Source organism: Puccinia triticina, chromosome 7A (genome assembly GCF_026914185.1).
Source record: "Puccinia triticina chromosome 7A, complete sequence".
NCBI classification, from domain to species: domain Eukaryota; kingdom Fungi; phylum Basidiomycota; class Pucciniomycetes; order Pucciniales; family Pucciniaceae; genus Puccinia; species Puccinia triticina.
The window spans coordinates 4,387,537-4,402,974 of NC_070564.1; the positions used below are offsets into that span (position 1 = coordinate 4,387,537).

At 46.1% G+C, this 15,438-nt stretch overlaps 2 protein-coding genes across 2 annotated transcripts; both read right to left on the reverse strand.

Moving 5' to 3' along the window:
• Positions 1–10,654: 10,654 nt before the first annotated feature.
• Positions 10,655–11,074, reverse strand: PtA15_7A489 (uncharacterized protein; the record flags this gene model as incomplete). The annotated part of the gene is made up of 2 exons (XM_053171099.1): positions 10,655–10,909; positions 10,982–11,074. 2 exons carry the CDS (start codon positions 11,072–11,074, stop codon positions 10,655–10,657), a joined length of 348 nt encoding a protein of 115 aa, XP_053022315.1.
• Positions 11,075–11,178: 104 nt separating this feature from the next.
• PtA15_7A490 (uncharacterized protein) lies at positions 11,179–11,819 on the reverse strand (the record flags this gene model as incomplete). The annotated part of the gene is made up of 2 exons (XM_053171101.1): positions 11,179–11,320; positions 11,392–11,819. The coding sequence occupies 2 exons, from the start codon at positions 11,817–11,819 to the stop codon at positions 11,179–11,181; spliced, it is 570 nt and encodes a 189-aa protein (XP_053022316.1).
• Between the last annotated feature and the right edge of the window lie 3,619 nt (positions 11,820–15,438).

Here is a 15,438-nt window from a genome sequence, read left to right on the forward strand (position 1 = left end):
CCACCGCCAGTTGGGCAGAGCTCAACCACAACATATTAGTGGCGCCAATCTTGGTGGTGCACTGTTCTAGGAGGGAAAGAGGCTTGCCAGCTGCTTCAGAAAATGTATGCAAGTAGTTCAATCAGACTCACACTGCAGGGGTGGTAAAACACACACACCCTCATTGTGTGTCCTAGCTTTCCTCATCATGGGCCCTTGGCCTTCTGTTGAGGATGTTTGCCAAGTGGAAAAACTGCTGAAGCAGTTGCAATGTTGGAGGGGTTGGAGTGGAAGGTGTGGGTGGTTTAGTAAATGGTCCTTTTTCAGACTACTTTCCTGCTATTGGCTAAGCCAATCTTTTTCCCTCCACCTGCTCTGCTTGCCTTTGGCTATAGTTTCTTGACAAAGTTGTATATTTCCGCCACTTTGGAGAAGAGGGAGCGGGACATAACTACCCATACTACCTCTAGTTGGACATCCTTCTTCAAGCCCTGTTGGTAGAGCTTAATGAGGGTCGGAACCTCCCATCCCGTGTCAGTAGCTAAGACTATAAACCCCATGCTGGAATCCACCACCAATGCTGTTTGTTTCAAAGCTCATAGGGCTCACCCGCCTTGGTCTTCTTTTCAGGGTTGGTGTACATGGCTCCAAACAGGGATTCATACTTGGTGAACATCATTGGCCTAGATTGTTCTGCCGCAAGGATCCTTCCACAGAGCAGCTTGGACCATGAGGCGGCAGCTTTGATGAGGTATGAGATGGAGAAAATGATCTTGGATTGGTTGTTGGGGATCATGGTGGGGTTGGCAGCAATGTACAGCACCAATTGAGTGCAATAAGTCTCTGCTTTTACCACTTGGGTTCCTTCAAACTTATCAGGTATACCAATCTTTGGCTCTCACATTGCTGTGGCCAGGGCAGCCGCTGCTGGGGCCTCTGTGAGGCAAGCTTTGGCCTACATGCAGAGGGTTTTCTCTGTCGCCAGCTGTGCCACCATGGTGGTTAGCTGCTGTTGGATTTCCGCTGCTTTGGTTGCATTGTTGAGTTGCCTGTTAATCTGCTACCATGATGTATCACCACAGTATGGCGGGCTGTTGGATTGACCCATGAGCACTACCAACTAACCAACCAGCTGGAAAGTGTATGTAGCCTAGTTGGTAAAGGCAGCACTCTAGTATGTTTCTCAGCATAGCTGAGGTTGTGAGTTTGAATCTCACCAGACACATCTTCAGTTTACAGTCTCTACATGCATCCATTTCAGGTGTGTCAGAGGTGCCAAGTGGGGATGATGAAGGTTTATAGGGCGGAGTTGTGGTAGGGAGTATGGAATTGGAGAGGAGGAGGTGCGGGTAGGGATAGACACGTTTTTGGAGTTGGGGTTGTGGTTTTTAAGGTTTTGGAGGTGATTGGTGTTATGGTCTAGTCTTGGGAGAGAAAGAGGAAGTCAATTGCAGGACAAGGAAGCAGTCTGTTATCTCCAGACTCTCAAACCTTGAGAGTGCTGTCTGTGAAATGTACATTTAAGCTACGTACATGGAAGCCTGCGCTGTGGAGCCCGCACCACAGCTCATAACAATTGCTTTGTTTTCTTCTGTTTCTACGGTTCAGTCTCTTGGTCTCCCTGATATAGATCATGCAATATGCTATGGTCTCATCTTGGGAGAGAAAGAGGAAGTCTGGGGTCCAGGATCCTAGTATGGTAGACTGCAGGTGAGAGTGCCATCTGTGACATGTACATGGAAGCCTGCGCTGCAGAGCCCGCCCCACGGCTCATAAAAATCACTAATTGCAACAAGCCGGATGATTAAGCTTATAAAGACCTGTTAAGACAAGCAATTTGTTACACAAGCCCTATAGCTTCTGAACACCAAATGAATGTGAGGAGGCTGTAATTGAAGACACATGCTTCAGATCAGATCTGGAAGTAGGTGCATACAGGGCCTAAGGGGGAGGCAAGCAAAGGGTGCCTCCTTGTAAGGATGTGCCCCAAAAGTGGGGTTTGGGGCATGAATTTGGGATCATGCCCCAAGGTCCGGGGCTTGGGATGAGCCTTGGGAATTCCCCAAGCCGCTGGGAATATTATGGTTTTTTTGTGAAGGGTTCCCTGGTGGATGATGTCTTTTTTTGGGATTTTATGTTTTCAGTGTCTTGACCAGATTTTGTAGCAGTATCAGTGATATTATTGGGCTCAGATTCAGCATCAGATGGATGGTGGACCTCAATCACAGTGGAAGGGAATTTGTTCTTCTTCTTGGGGTTATTTGGGGCAATAAAAACACAGCAATAATCATGGGAGGTAGCTATGTAAACAGGGCTGGAGATAGGTGTGGGAAGACAAGTGGATTCACGGTGAATGGAGTCTGTCTCAGAGCCATGATGATTGGATTCATTAGTATTTGTGGGGATTGATGGGGCTTCTTCTATTTTGCCAACCACCACCAAGGTAATCTTGGATGGGGTTGGAGAAAGGGAAGAACGTGGGATATGTGAATCCCCGCACTCCTTGCGGGGTTCCCTAGGTGTCACACTGCCTATCACATAATCTCCACCAGCCAGGATTTAGTCCCAGCTCCATTTCCTTCTCTCTCTTCCATTCATCCTCAAGATCAGTTGTACATAGACTAACAAGAGACCCCCAGAACCATTGACTCTCTCTCAGGCGGTCCTATTCATCTGTAATATAGCCCCCAAGGACCTTGGTTCTAGAACATCCCCAGGCCTTGTGCCTTGTCCCACCAATCCTCTCCGCCTCCAAACAGTGAAGGGTCTCCCAACCCTTACAGGATATCAAAACGTTAAGAAAGTGTTGGAATTCTGTCTCCACTCATCCCTCAAAACCCTTCTTCACCATCTCCACTCACTTTATCCTCCTCTATGGGCTTGTTTTCAGATCAAAGATATTCTACACTTGTGAGTCCACATATTACGGTCTGCTTGTATTTAGTGGTCATTTTTGCTCACCGTACTAGCCTTGTTGACTTTTCTCCTTGCCTAGATTAGTTTGTCAAACTTTCCCAAATCCTTCTTATCCTCTTGTGTGTGCAACCTCTGCTGGGGATATTAATGTACCTTTTGACATGTTACAATGAGTCAAGAAGTTTCTTATTCATCATCCTTTTTTATTCATTTTATTCTCACCCACAAGTTGATTCCATGTACATAGTCTATATAACCATAGCATAGTCCAGAGTAATCAACTCATTGGTTCTCTCCTTCTTTTTCCGCTCCGCATCTGAGCCGCATCATCACCACCCCTTTTCTTGAGCACCCTCAAGAGCTCATCTCTTTCTCCTTGCCGGCAAAGAGTTGAAATACAAACCAAAATAAAGTGTGAATTTGATGCCAAGCAAGGTATGGGAGCTATATATTATCTCAGGGTGCATTTAGGGCCTGTACCATAGGGCATGAAAATTGAAATTTCCAAATTTATTTGCCTCAAAATTTCTTGGGACAAAAACTGAGCCTGGCCAAAATGTAGGCTGGAGCACAAATGTGAAGAATTTCAACATTTGAACCCTCTGTTAGTTTCCAATTTTTGCGTACAGGGCAAAAAAAGTTGAAATTTTTCAAAATTGAGGCCCATGGTACAGGCCCTTACACCACCGCTTGATAAATTTTGAATCAGCGCGTGGGCTTGGCTGCGGGGTCAGGAACAGGTCTGGCATGACCTCTCCTCCCTGCTTTTCACAATGGGGACGCTTTGACGCCGGCAATGGGTCAGAACTATGTGGGTCTGACCCATCCAACCCACATGTCAAGCCCACACCGCCAACACATTGTGTTGGGATGTCACGTGAGTCAATCAGGGGTCATGGATTGCCCAGCCGGCCCCATCCAGCCCTGGCAAGCAGGCCGACGGTGTCATGTTGGACATGCCTGATCAGCTCCGTTGTAAAGCTCAAAAGTGTTCCTGAGAACCTTTTGCTGAGTGCGGAAAGGGATGTATGAGGAAACCTCTGCCTTTCCTGGTTCACTAGACACTAAAACAAGCCCACCAATCTCAGATTGGCAGGTTTAATGTAGTGATAGTGGAGTGTTATCAAAAGATAACTGTTGTTATAAAGTGGGTGCGATGAAGTTGCTAAAATGTGTTATGAGTGAGGAGTCTGGACTTCAACCAGATGATAGTTGGTCAAAGAGGACCCCTCAGAGGTTTGTGTTATGTAATGTGAGTGTTGTGTAGAGTTGTTATTTTGTGTGTAAGTTTTTTGTAATGTGTGTAAAACCAAAATATAGGGTGACTAATATATTGTGGAGTGAGCAGTTGTGTACTTTGTTATAGGGGAAACTGAATGCAGGTAGTCTGCTGGGGGAAAGTTACAACAGGGGAGGAGAGCCTCCTTTTATAGACAACAGTGAGGGATTTTAGCTCCAGAGGAGCTCTACATGAGAGATTTTAGCTAGATACATGAGGGATTTTGGCTAGTACATATGTTGAATGGGTGAATGTGATTGGTCAGGACTGTACAGGTGATTATGGGTTATGACATGCAGGTTGAATCAGGAGGTGTGATTGGTCAGGACTGTATGTTAGTGTAGTCATGCTGTAACCAGGTCACCTGCTGTTGTTATGCAACGAAAATCCACTAGTGCATGCAGCTTAGTGCATGCAGCTATCACATGCAGCTAGCACCTGCATGAGTGCCTGCATGTGTACACTGTATGTATGTAAGTGATGATGCAGCTATGTGTAAATATGTATGTAGCTATGTATGTAACTGTGTGTGTAAATAAGTGTTGTAAATGTGGATTGTGTAACTGTTTGAGGTTGTAAGGGGTATTGTGAGTGTGTAAGAGTATGTAACTTCTGAGTGAGTGCCCTTCTGAGTGTTCTGTAAGGCAAGACTAGGGGTGAATTTGTACCTAGAAACTGAATCTTGAGGGATATTAAGTGATTGATAAGAGGAAAAGGGAGATTAAGAGTGAAAATAATAGAAATAAGAAAGAAAAGCAGAAAATTTTGATTTTGGCATATGGGATACCATAAAGCATACCACACCGTCAGCTTGATTGCCTGTCAAATCCAAGTCCAACAGGACTCCGCAGCGGACAAAGGCTTGCCTCATTGAGCAAGCCAACGCTGCCAGCTGGTTGGACCTGTGTCAAGCCTCAGTCATGATTGACTCGCTGTCCGGGTTAGCTAAACAATTGGTTGGGCTTTTTTTTTTTTTTTTTATCAAGTCACCTGGATGCGCCTCTTTTGCTGTAAGAAAGAGGCTACACAGTTCAAAATTTTACAAAAAAAAAAAAAAGTAAAACAAACAAAACAAACAAAACATGTCAAGAAGAAAAGCCTCCAAACTTCACAGGAATACATGCTTTGCTGTCTATATACAACAAACAGGGAAGTTTGGTACAATGTGTTGTGCCGTAGTGGTTTAGTGGTGGCCTTATGGCCTGGCCAAGGGTTGTGGCTGACGTTTGGGTCCCAATGAGTGAACTTTTTGATGGGCAAGCTCAATGAACAGCCAATACACACTGTTTTGTGCGGCCGCTGTCGGAAGATACACCGGCAGCTGCCACTTTGTTGACCCTCTGTCAGAAGATATGCTGACAGCTGCCACTTTGTCAACCCGCTGCCGGAAGGCCAACAGCTGCCCTTCCATGGGCCTGCTGTTGGAAGATATGCCAACAGCTTCCCTTCCGTGGGCCCGCTGTCGGAAGATATGCCAACAGCTGCCACTTTGTTGACCCGCTGTCAGAAGATACACCGACAAAAAACCCCAATACATCCCGCTATGAAACATTAGGTTGGCCACCCAAATTTTTTGGTGGGGTTGGGGGGGTCAGGCCAACGCAATTCATTACGTCAGCACCCAATCAACCGCAACCCGTGGTGTAGCCTGTATCTTACAATGTAACCAGTATAATCAGCCCTGAAAAGCAAACCTTGTTCACCCAGGGAGTATAAATATAGGGGCAGGCTAAATGAACACCAAAGATTTAATTCATGCACATCAAAAGTGGAGTGAACAGTAGTTCACTCCAAAGTTTTTGGTGTGTACATGTGTCCACTCCAAAATATTTGGAGTGGAACTCCAAAAATCCCCAAAAATTGGAGTGCCCAACCATGCACTCCAAATTTTTTTGGAGTGAACACAGGGGCACTCCAAAACCAGCACTCCTCCCATCATGAATGGCCGGTCTGCGCCACCCACAGAGGGCAGTACATATCCCTCTCAATGACTGGCACAGACTGGTCATTGAGAGGACAGACACAGCAATCTTGATGACCGGGAAAGACCAGCCATCAAGAGGACACACCCATCTCAATGACCGGGAAAGACTGGCCATTGAGAGGACACAACCCTCTCAATGACCGGCACAGACCAGCCATTGAGAGGACCACCCCTCTTGATGACCAGGACAGACCGGCCATTGAGCAAGAGGAAACAACCCCTCATGCGAGACTGACCGGTGTGGAACTTCTAAGCAAACAGAAAGAGCTTGGAGGGGAAATAGACAACTACACTAGAGATTGCCAAGTGGACCCGGGTACAGGTACCTGCGGTCATTTTGGGCATATTTAGATACCCGGACTTGGACCCGGCACCCGTAGGGCGGGTACCGGCGGTACCTGTGGCGGGTATCACGGGTACTGCCTACAATTCAACCCTCTAGCAGGTCTATGCCGGCTTCGAGGGTGGTGTAACCTCTTGATGACCAACACAGGCCGGTCATCAAGGGTGTATGTACATATGCCCTCTTGATGTCCAGTCTGTGCTGGACACCAAGAGGGCAATCAAGAGGGATGTCTGTGTGTGAATTCTTGATGTCCGGTCTGGGCCGGACATCAAGAGTGTATGCCCTCTTGGTGTCCAGCACAGACCAGACATTGAGAGGGCATATGTACATACACCCTCCCAATGTCCGCTCTGTGCCGGACATCAAGAGTGTAAGCCCCCTCGGTGTCCAGCACATACCGGACATTGAGAGGGCATACATACACCCTCTTGATGTCCAGTCTGTGCCGGACATTGAGAGTGTATGCCCTCTTGGTGTCCAGCATGTGCTGGACACCAAGAGGGTTAGGTTACAGGGGCGGCCATGATTGCGCTGCAAAAGGTCGTCCACAACTGCTTGTCTCCAGAGCTTTTGCAGCAGGTGCCTGGACGGGTACCGGCCATCCAAAATTTACATACCTGGACCTGCACATGGCACCCGCGGGCGGGTACCCGCCCACAGATACCGGATACCCATGGGCAATCTCTAAACTACACTAGTAGTAATTTAGGTTGAAGCTAAGGGTGCTGTTGAGGCTGCCCTCCTATCTAATGCTGGAGTTGGTGAGAGTTACACTAAGAAAAAGAAGAAAGAAAAGGGTGTGGCTTGAGTTCTACTAATCCTTAGTGAGGTCTAGAATAAGGAGTTTATGTAATCAATGTCTAGTTGGAATACCACAAGCTGGAGGATGAGGTGAGGGGAAATGAGGTTTATGAGTAAAATATGCAAAGGATGAGAGGTTTGAGAGCAAAGTATGCAATGGAGTTTTGAGATGGTATGTATACAACTCTTGATTCAAGGTGGACCCAGCAGGAGAGGGGGATAATCTGAAGTTCAATAATATGGTTGCAATCTGGGTTCAATTCTGAGTTCAATATGGGAGAGTGGTGGTAGCAAAATATGCAAGTGATGATAGTCTGGTAAAGAGTATAATCTGAGGAGAAGGGTAAGAGAAAAATATGCAGGTGATGACTACTTCTTTAATGGGGAAATAGGCTGGAAAATAGCATGCAGGGGAAATACAGCAGCTGAGAGGGGAGTTTATAAGTGAAAGAAACAACAGGGGGGGTACAAGTATGAGCACAGACAGGGGAATTCTGGCTATGGGAAGAAAGGCTGTACAAATGGAGAAGGTGATGTGAACATAGTAACAGCTTGTAATGATGAGCACTAATGAAAGAGGTAAGCACAGATCCAATGATTTAATGTGTACAAATAGGGATAGTACATAATGAGCAATGTATGTAAAGGGTTTAATATGTGAGAACATATCTGTAAAAGGAATGTACAGTGGGTCATCTAATGTTTTTGGCACCACATTTTTGAATGCAGAAGCTCAGGCCACAGCCTTTAAGTCTTGAGATTGGCTACAGGGGTGGAAAATAAGTTCCTAAGAATGATTATGAAATAAAACAAAGTAAAAATAAAAAAACAGACTTACTTCGCGCACTGCAAAAAACACTTCGCGCACTGCAAAAAACACTTCGCGCACTGCACAGTGCGCGGATTCCCAAACACTTTGCGCACTGCGGGTAAAATACGCAACTTTTTGAAGGTTTTTCTTGACCAATCAATAGAAAGGCTTCCCATTGGCCTCTCTGAATTTTTTGGGAGTTTTTTGAAGCATTCTTCTATATTAAAAAAATGATTAAAACCAAGAAGAAATGTAGGATTTGGGCGCCTAAAAAACAAGGTTCCCATGGCCCAAAAATTTCAAATAATTTATTGAGTAATGAAACATGTAAGAACAGCTACTTTGAAAATTTTCAGCCACTTTTTGCAAGCATACAGGTCTGAAAAATAAGAAAATTCACCACATATTAGCTCATTGCATCTAAATTATCCTCATTTTTCAGACCTGTATCCTTGCAAAAAGTGGCTAAAAAATTCTGAAGTAGGTTTTCTTACATGTTCCATTACTCAATAAATGATTTGGAATTTTGGGGCTATGAGAACCTTGTTTTTTAGGCGCCCAAATCCTACATTTCTTCTTGGTTTTAAAGATTTTTTTTAACATAGAAGAATGCTTCATAAAACTTCCAAAAAATTCAGAGAGGCCAATGGGAAGCCTGTCTATTGATTGGTCAAGAAAAACCTTCAAAAAGTTGCTTATTTTACCCGCAGTGCGCGAAGTGTTTGGGAATCCGCGCACTGTGCAGTGTGCGAAGTGTTTTTTGCAGTGCGCAAAGTAAGTCCGTAAAAAAAAGAAAAATGTGGAAATTTTTTAATTTCTTGAAAATTTCTCAGAATGTTCATTACTGTTCAAACCAAGGAGGGAAAATTGGAGAGAAAAGTATGGCATAAAACAAGAATGATAAAAAATGAAAAATTTTGAAACTATTTTCAATGATTTTTTGGGTGGATGGGTTATCAACCAATTTCATTTGAACTCAGGGACTGTAGCCCAAATCACCACTAATTTGACTCAATTTATTTTATCCAGTAAAAATCATTGGAAATGGTTTCAAAAATTTTCATTTTTTATCATTCTTGTTGTATGCCATACTTTGCTCTCCATTTTTCCCTCCTTGGTTTGAACAGTAAAGAACATTCTGAGAAATTTGCAAGAAACTAGAGGCCAAGGCGGCTGCACTGCTGCGGAGCTCAAGAAAACTGGTTGTCTTGCTGCACCGGTATCCAATTGGCAAAACCATTGCAAAATCAATAATACCTCTTGAATCAGCAGAATTGATGAATTTTTTTTTGCCATATCATTTGCTTTTTTATGCAAAAATTTATCCAGTTGGCAGTCATTTTCCCAATGAGCCCTCTGCCCGCCCCTTAAATTTCATTCCCTGGTGAGAAAACATCATTGCCAATAGTTTAAAAGCTCAAATAATATGCAACATTGAAGAATTACTGAAAGTTGTGGACTTTTTGGGTGTGTAAAACATTTTTCATACATGTTAGCAGTCATTTTCCTTCTAATCCTGCAGCATATCACTTATAATTCATTTCTTCTCCTGTCATAAGATAAAAAAATCATCAATTCTACAGTACTTCACAATACCTTACAATGTGTTTCAGGCTGTGTTTGAAGAAACCAACCTGTAACTGCTGTTGTCAAGGGTATTTGTTTATCCCTCAAGTCTACCATTAGCTAACTATTTTATTTTATTTTATGATATGTTAAAGTCATGGGTAAATGTAACAGACCTGTGTTGTAGAGCACAATTACCTCCTGCCAAGGGCTGTCATGAGCTTGCTTGGGAAGATCATATGCCCACTGCAGAGAGGGGCTTTGTTGAGTTCAAATCTGCTCATGATGATTCATTGGTTTGGCTCAGGAGTTAAGCAGTACAGAAAAATTCAGGGAGAAAATTGACTTAAAACATTCAAACTTGGCTGGAAAAAGTGAATTTTTTGTAATTTGAAATGAGCAAAAGTCACATCCAAAAAGAGGAAAAATCAAAAGAAACAATTAACATTTTGTTTAGAAAGATATCAAGGGTTTAGCTGTTCAAAATTGGTTGTTAAAAGTGTATACTGTTTGAGATTCATAAGATAATGTTTGAGATTTGTAATTATTTTCCAGTTGTGATCATCTATAGTTCAAGAATGCATACAAGCCCACCGAGCAACAAGCCAACGGCACCAACCATTTGTGGTAGACTACTCAAGATGGGAGCACGTGCTTCGGGGCCGGAGAGACCTCTGCCAGTGCATCTGGTTGCAAGGCCTCTCTGGCACACATACATCTGACAATTTGATCCAATGTCAGTTCAAGATGGGTTTTTTCCTAATGAAGATGAGCATGCGTACCTGGAGAGGGGGCTCGGCCACCACCATCTAAAATTGGACAACATTTGCGCGAAGAAACAGTGCTCTCAGATCACTTGACCCGGCCTTTCAGTTCCAAGCTCTGGACTCACGAGTGTTGTGAGGGTTTTGAGTAAGCTATTGATACGGTCACCGGTGTTCCCAACGACTGTAGCAAAGTTATTTCAAGTCATTATTGAGGCTCCCAAGTTTGGGGAAGTGCGCCGGGCTTCAAGGCCAGTTTGTAGATGCACAAGTCGCAGCAATAGAAGTATGCGCCCGGGTCTGCGAGAATCTTCTGGAGCTGGACGGATAGGAGCGCTGCCGGATCCGGAGCCTGATGGCGAGGGGTGTGGGAGTCATGAGTGGGCAAAGACGGCCTGGAGAAGTGGGCGTGTTGGAGGCCGTCGTCGTCCCCAATCAGGCTCTCCTCTTCGCCCTCGAGATCCTTGGTTATTCACATCTTCCAGATACAGGTTTCGAGCAAGCTGGACAGTGGTGACGGCAACTTATTGTCGACTGGGACAAGCGTCCTGGCGGGCGGGGCGAAGTAAAAGACGCCGCGGGACTGCGAGAACCATCGGAACTGGCGGTCGTCCGCCGTCATCATCATGTTCAGGACAAAAGAGGTGGCGACGAGAGGGGGGCTTGAGCCAGGGATTTCCGTTCAGGAACAGCTTGCAATCAACGAGTTGGAAGATCGAGGCGGGCAGGAACTCAAGCCGGTTGTACACCAGCTTGGACCCTCAAGCTCCGCAGATTGCCGATCTCGGACGGCAGTTTGGTGAGCTGGTTCGAGCGGAGACTGAGATTCTGCAGGCCTTGGAAATAGCAGATCCGGCCGAGCTGGGCGAACGCGCTCGAGGTCAGCTCGTATAACGCCAGATGGAATATAGAGACGTGCAAAAGAAGAAGCAAGGAGACACTGACTTGAGATCAAGACACATATTGCCGCGGTTGACCGCCCGCGAGAAGGCGGACAAGAAGCGAAGGTGGCTGTCCGCGCTCAGCACGGTCTCAGTCTCATCCCTCGGTCGAACACAATGAATGGTGCGAGTCAGGTCTTCGGATTGGGTTCGCTTGGCGGTAAGCGTGTCCAAGCTCCTCGGGGGAGAAAAGAAGATCCTGCCTTGACGAGGTGGGGTGGAGAACGGAGCGGCAAAGGGGTCCGGTTGCGTCGTCTCCGTCCAAAACCAACCGTTGTTTTCTTCTGGATCACCTTCTTGTTCTTGGGTATCTCTGATCATGGTATCGTCCACCTCAACCGCAAGGCTGTTCGAAGTTGACAGCATTAATGGTGTTGAAGAGGAGGTTATTGAGGGCGAAGCAAGGAGCAGGCTCTCGGGATTGCTGAGCATTTGTTTGCGCACTCCTCTGTCCCTTTCGCCGGCGAGAGGGCGAGTAGTCGTCGGTACGAGAGCCCTTGCGCCACAGATGTAGCTAATGCCTTGCGGGTCAAAGAGATGTACAGCGGTGGCGTGGCGGAGGCTTTGTTGTCAAGGATACATGCGGGGCATCCAAGGGGAAGGCTTGAGGCGAGCTTGGCACTGCTGGTTGATGGTGTATAAAAGGGGGGGTGCTCTTGTGTTCGGATAATCCCCCAGGCGTCCTCTGCCACTGTACTTCCAGTGTGCGGTTCGTCCTCACCCCCTCCGCTGTTGCACTTGTGCAGTTTGAGGGGTTAAACCCGTTGGCCCCCCTTTGCATAATGCCTTAAATGCGGCGCGCTGGGGGTCATCCTCTCACCGTTTTTTAACCCTGCTAGACTGGGATGGATGGTGGGCCACGGTGCATCAGCTTGCTGATGTTAGGTGGCTGGTTGCAGGTTGTTGTAAAATTGTGTTTTTTTGTTGATTTTGGCATTTGTAGAGGGAAAACCCTTCATGTCTTTTGCTGGAAGTTGTAGAGGGGAAACCCTGCATTTTTTTTGTGATTTTTGGAGATTTGTAGGGGAAACCCTTGAAGTTTTGTTTTGTGATTCAGAGGCTTTAATAAACTTGGATTAAAAAATTTCCACATTTTGCATTTTTTTATTTTTACTTTTTTTACTTCATAATCATTCTTAGGAACATATTTTCCACCCCCGTAGCAAATCTCATAACTTAAAGGCTGTGGCCTGAGCTTCTGCATTCAAAAATGTGGTGCCAAAAACATTAGATGACCCACTGTACCTGTAAGGATTTAAGTAAGTTTACTAATGAAATGAATGTTGTAACTAATGAAGACTGTAGTTTTCCTGTAGATCTTATATCCTTTATAACTATTGAACCATTGAAGATAAAGGGGTGTCAGAATTTGAGCTTCATAGTCCGTTCACTTTCTCTTCTTTCCTTCCTGTCTGGACTTGTGTCCTCTTTACCTGTCTGACCTCACCAGTTCCTGTCACCAGTTCCTGTCACCTGCCCGGTCCCCTGTTACTGTTGTTAGGCCCCCCTTTGGATCTTGCTGGGGGGCTATCTAGTTGTTTGGTTAAATTCCGCTCCTCAGACATGAAATAAAAATCATTGAGTCTGAGCTTCAACAACCTCAACCCTGCTCCTTGGTCCTATCTGTTCACCTCAAGATAGCCCCCCCCCCCCTTTTTTGTCGCCTCCACCTGTAGAGCTGAAATCTTAACAAGGGGTACTATGTGTGAGTGACTATAGGTAAAATGAGGCGTAGAATCTGAATATGCCATAATAATGAAGTGTTTGTCAAGGGTTATGGGGTAAGAGACAATGTAATGATGAATATATGTAAAAAGAAGATAATAAAATACTACTTGTGGCTTGGAATGGAGCACCACACCGGTCATTGAGAGGACAGACACAGTAGGGCTCTAACTTAACACAAGTCCCCCCTGGTGGGAGGCTTGCTGTGGCTGGCGGAGAAGCCGTCCCTCCCGCAGGGAGGGACTTGCGCATTATCCCAAATTTTAAGCAGGAGCAGGAAGTTCATTTGGCTGAGAGGTTTTCAAAATTATCATAGCTCCTCCCCCAGCCTCTCCACCAATATGCCCTATCTGCACCCTATGCTAATTTTCTTTCTCTACAATTTGGTCTGTTCAGATTTTTTATATCACCATCTCTGGACCTTTTCAAAAGATAAAAAAAGCACAAGTCTTCTAAATGAGGCTCCACTTTTTTGGGACTCCAGGATTTGTTTTTCTGGCTACAAGATAGATATTTGTCTCAAATTCCTTGCAAGAAAAGAACCTACAACCAACAGTGGGCCGCTACGCTAAACTATGCTATTTTAGCCCTAAAGTTTAGCGTAGCGGCAAAAAGCACCAACTTTTTTTGAATAGCGTTAGCGCGCTGTTAGCGCCGCTACGCTTTGCTAATTTTCAGCGGCGCTAACAGCATACCAGTTTCTGTTTAGCGTTAGCGCTCCGCTCCAGCCGCTACGCTACGCTACGTTGCGCTAAGGCGCTTCTAGCGGAAAAAAGGCACTTTTTTTGCCGCAAAAAACGCTTTAGCGCAGCATAACGCGCGCTCTTTTGCGCCCTGCGTGTTTAGCGTTAGCGCAATTGCGCGCATCTGCGCTAACGCTACGCTAAAAGCTAAAATAGCTTTGCACCCTTTGCGCGTAGCGTTAGCGTAGATGCGCGCAATTGCGCTAACGCTACGCTAAAAAATAGCGCATTTGCGCTGCGCTACGCTACGCCAACAGCTATGTTAGCGTAGCTGACCCACTGTTGCTACAAGTCTGTTTATTCAGTTTTTTTTTATATTAGTTGGGATTTGTAGTGTAGCAGATCCTTTCTGCTCCTGCTTAAACCAAGACATAACTCATAAGCCTCTCCTGCGGAGAGCCCTCCGGGCGGGGTCCCCCAGACACTCTGCCCAAGAGGCTTTGTTAAGCTAGATTAGGGCTAATGTTGGGATGCACTGCGTGGAGATAGCTTGAAGCAAGGGTGAAAGCGCTGCGCTTCAAAAAGCGCAGCGCAGCGGTTTTGGTGGCCATTGCGCTGCGCTGAAAGTAGCGGCCCCGCCCGCTGCGCTACCGCTTTTTGGGTCAGGCAAGAAGCGGGAACCCGCTACTTTCAGCGGTAGCGCAGCGGAACCATCGCTGCGCTACCGCTTTTTGACCTGGCCGCGTAGCGCTCCCCCGCTGCCAGCCAAAAAAGCGCAGCGCAGCGCAAAGCGCAGCTGTTTTGGTGGCCGCTGCGCGGCACTGAAAGGAGCGGCCCCGTCCGCTGCGCTACCGCTTTTTGGGTCGGGGAAAAAGCGGGCCCCCGCTATTTTCAGCGGTAGCGCAGCGGGACTGGCGCTGTGCTACCGCTTTTTGGGCTGACCGCCCAGCGGTTCCCCGCTGCGCTGCGCTAAAAGACCGCTTTTTTGTAGCGCAGCGCAGCGTTTCAGCCTTGCTTGAAGCGCGCTGATAGTATTGCACTGCGGAATATGCAGTGCAGAGATAGCGTGAATCACACCAATTGCAATCATGTAGCGTGTTAACTCACACTTGCGCTTTTACCGCACAGTTTTTTAGTGATAGCTCTGATTTTTATGCTGCACTTGCGCTTTGGTGATCTGGGGGGAAATTTCAAGCACTAAATTTAGCACTAGCAAGAGCGGGGTGCGCTACTGCTAGCGCTATTTAGTATTTCCCTGTAGCGGTGTTGTGCTGCACTGCGCTATATCCGTGCTTTTTCTTAGCGCTGCGCAGTGCTTACACTGTTGCTGGAAGAGTGACCTGTGTAGGGTGATCCTGGGTTGTCTCTGGTTGTGGTTCTGGTTGTCTGAAGTCTGTGGATCCTGACTTCATAAATTTTCACAGTTTGCTTACATAATTACATATGTAAAAGTGGTTGGCGCGCCTGGTAGCACTTACATGTCACTGCTGTGCATGTCACCAGGGGAGAAAGTTTTGCACTCTGTAGAGAGTGCCAGACCGTAATCTTATCATTGAAATGGTCTGAAGTCAGTTCAATGTCAATGGGTAACTTGTGTTCAACTGTTTTTGTGAACTCATCAACAACTATTGTAATGTATGAGA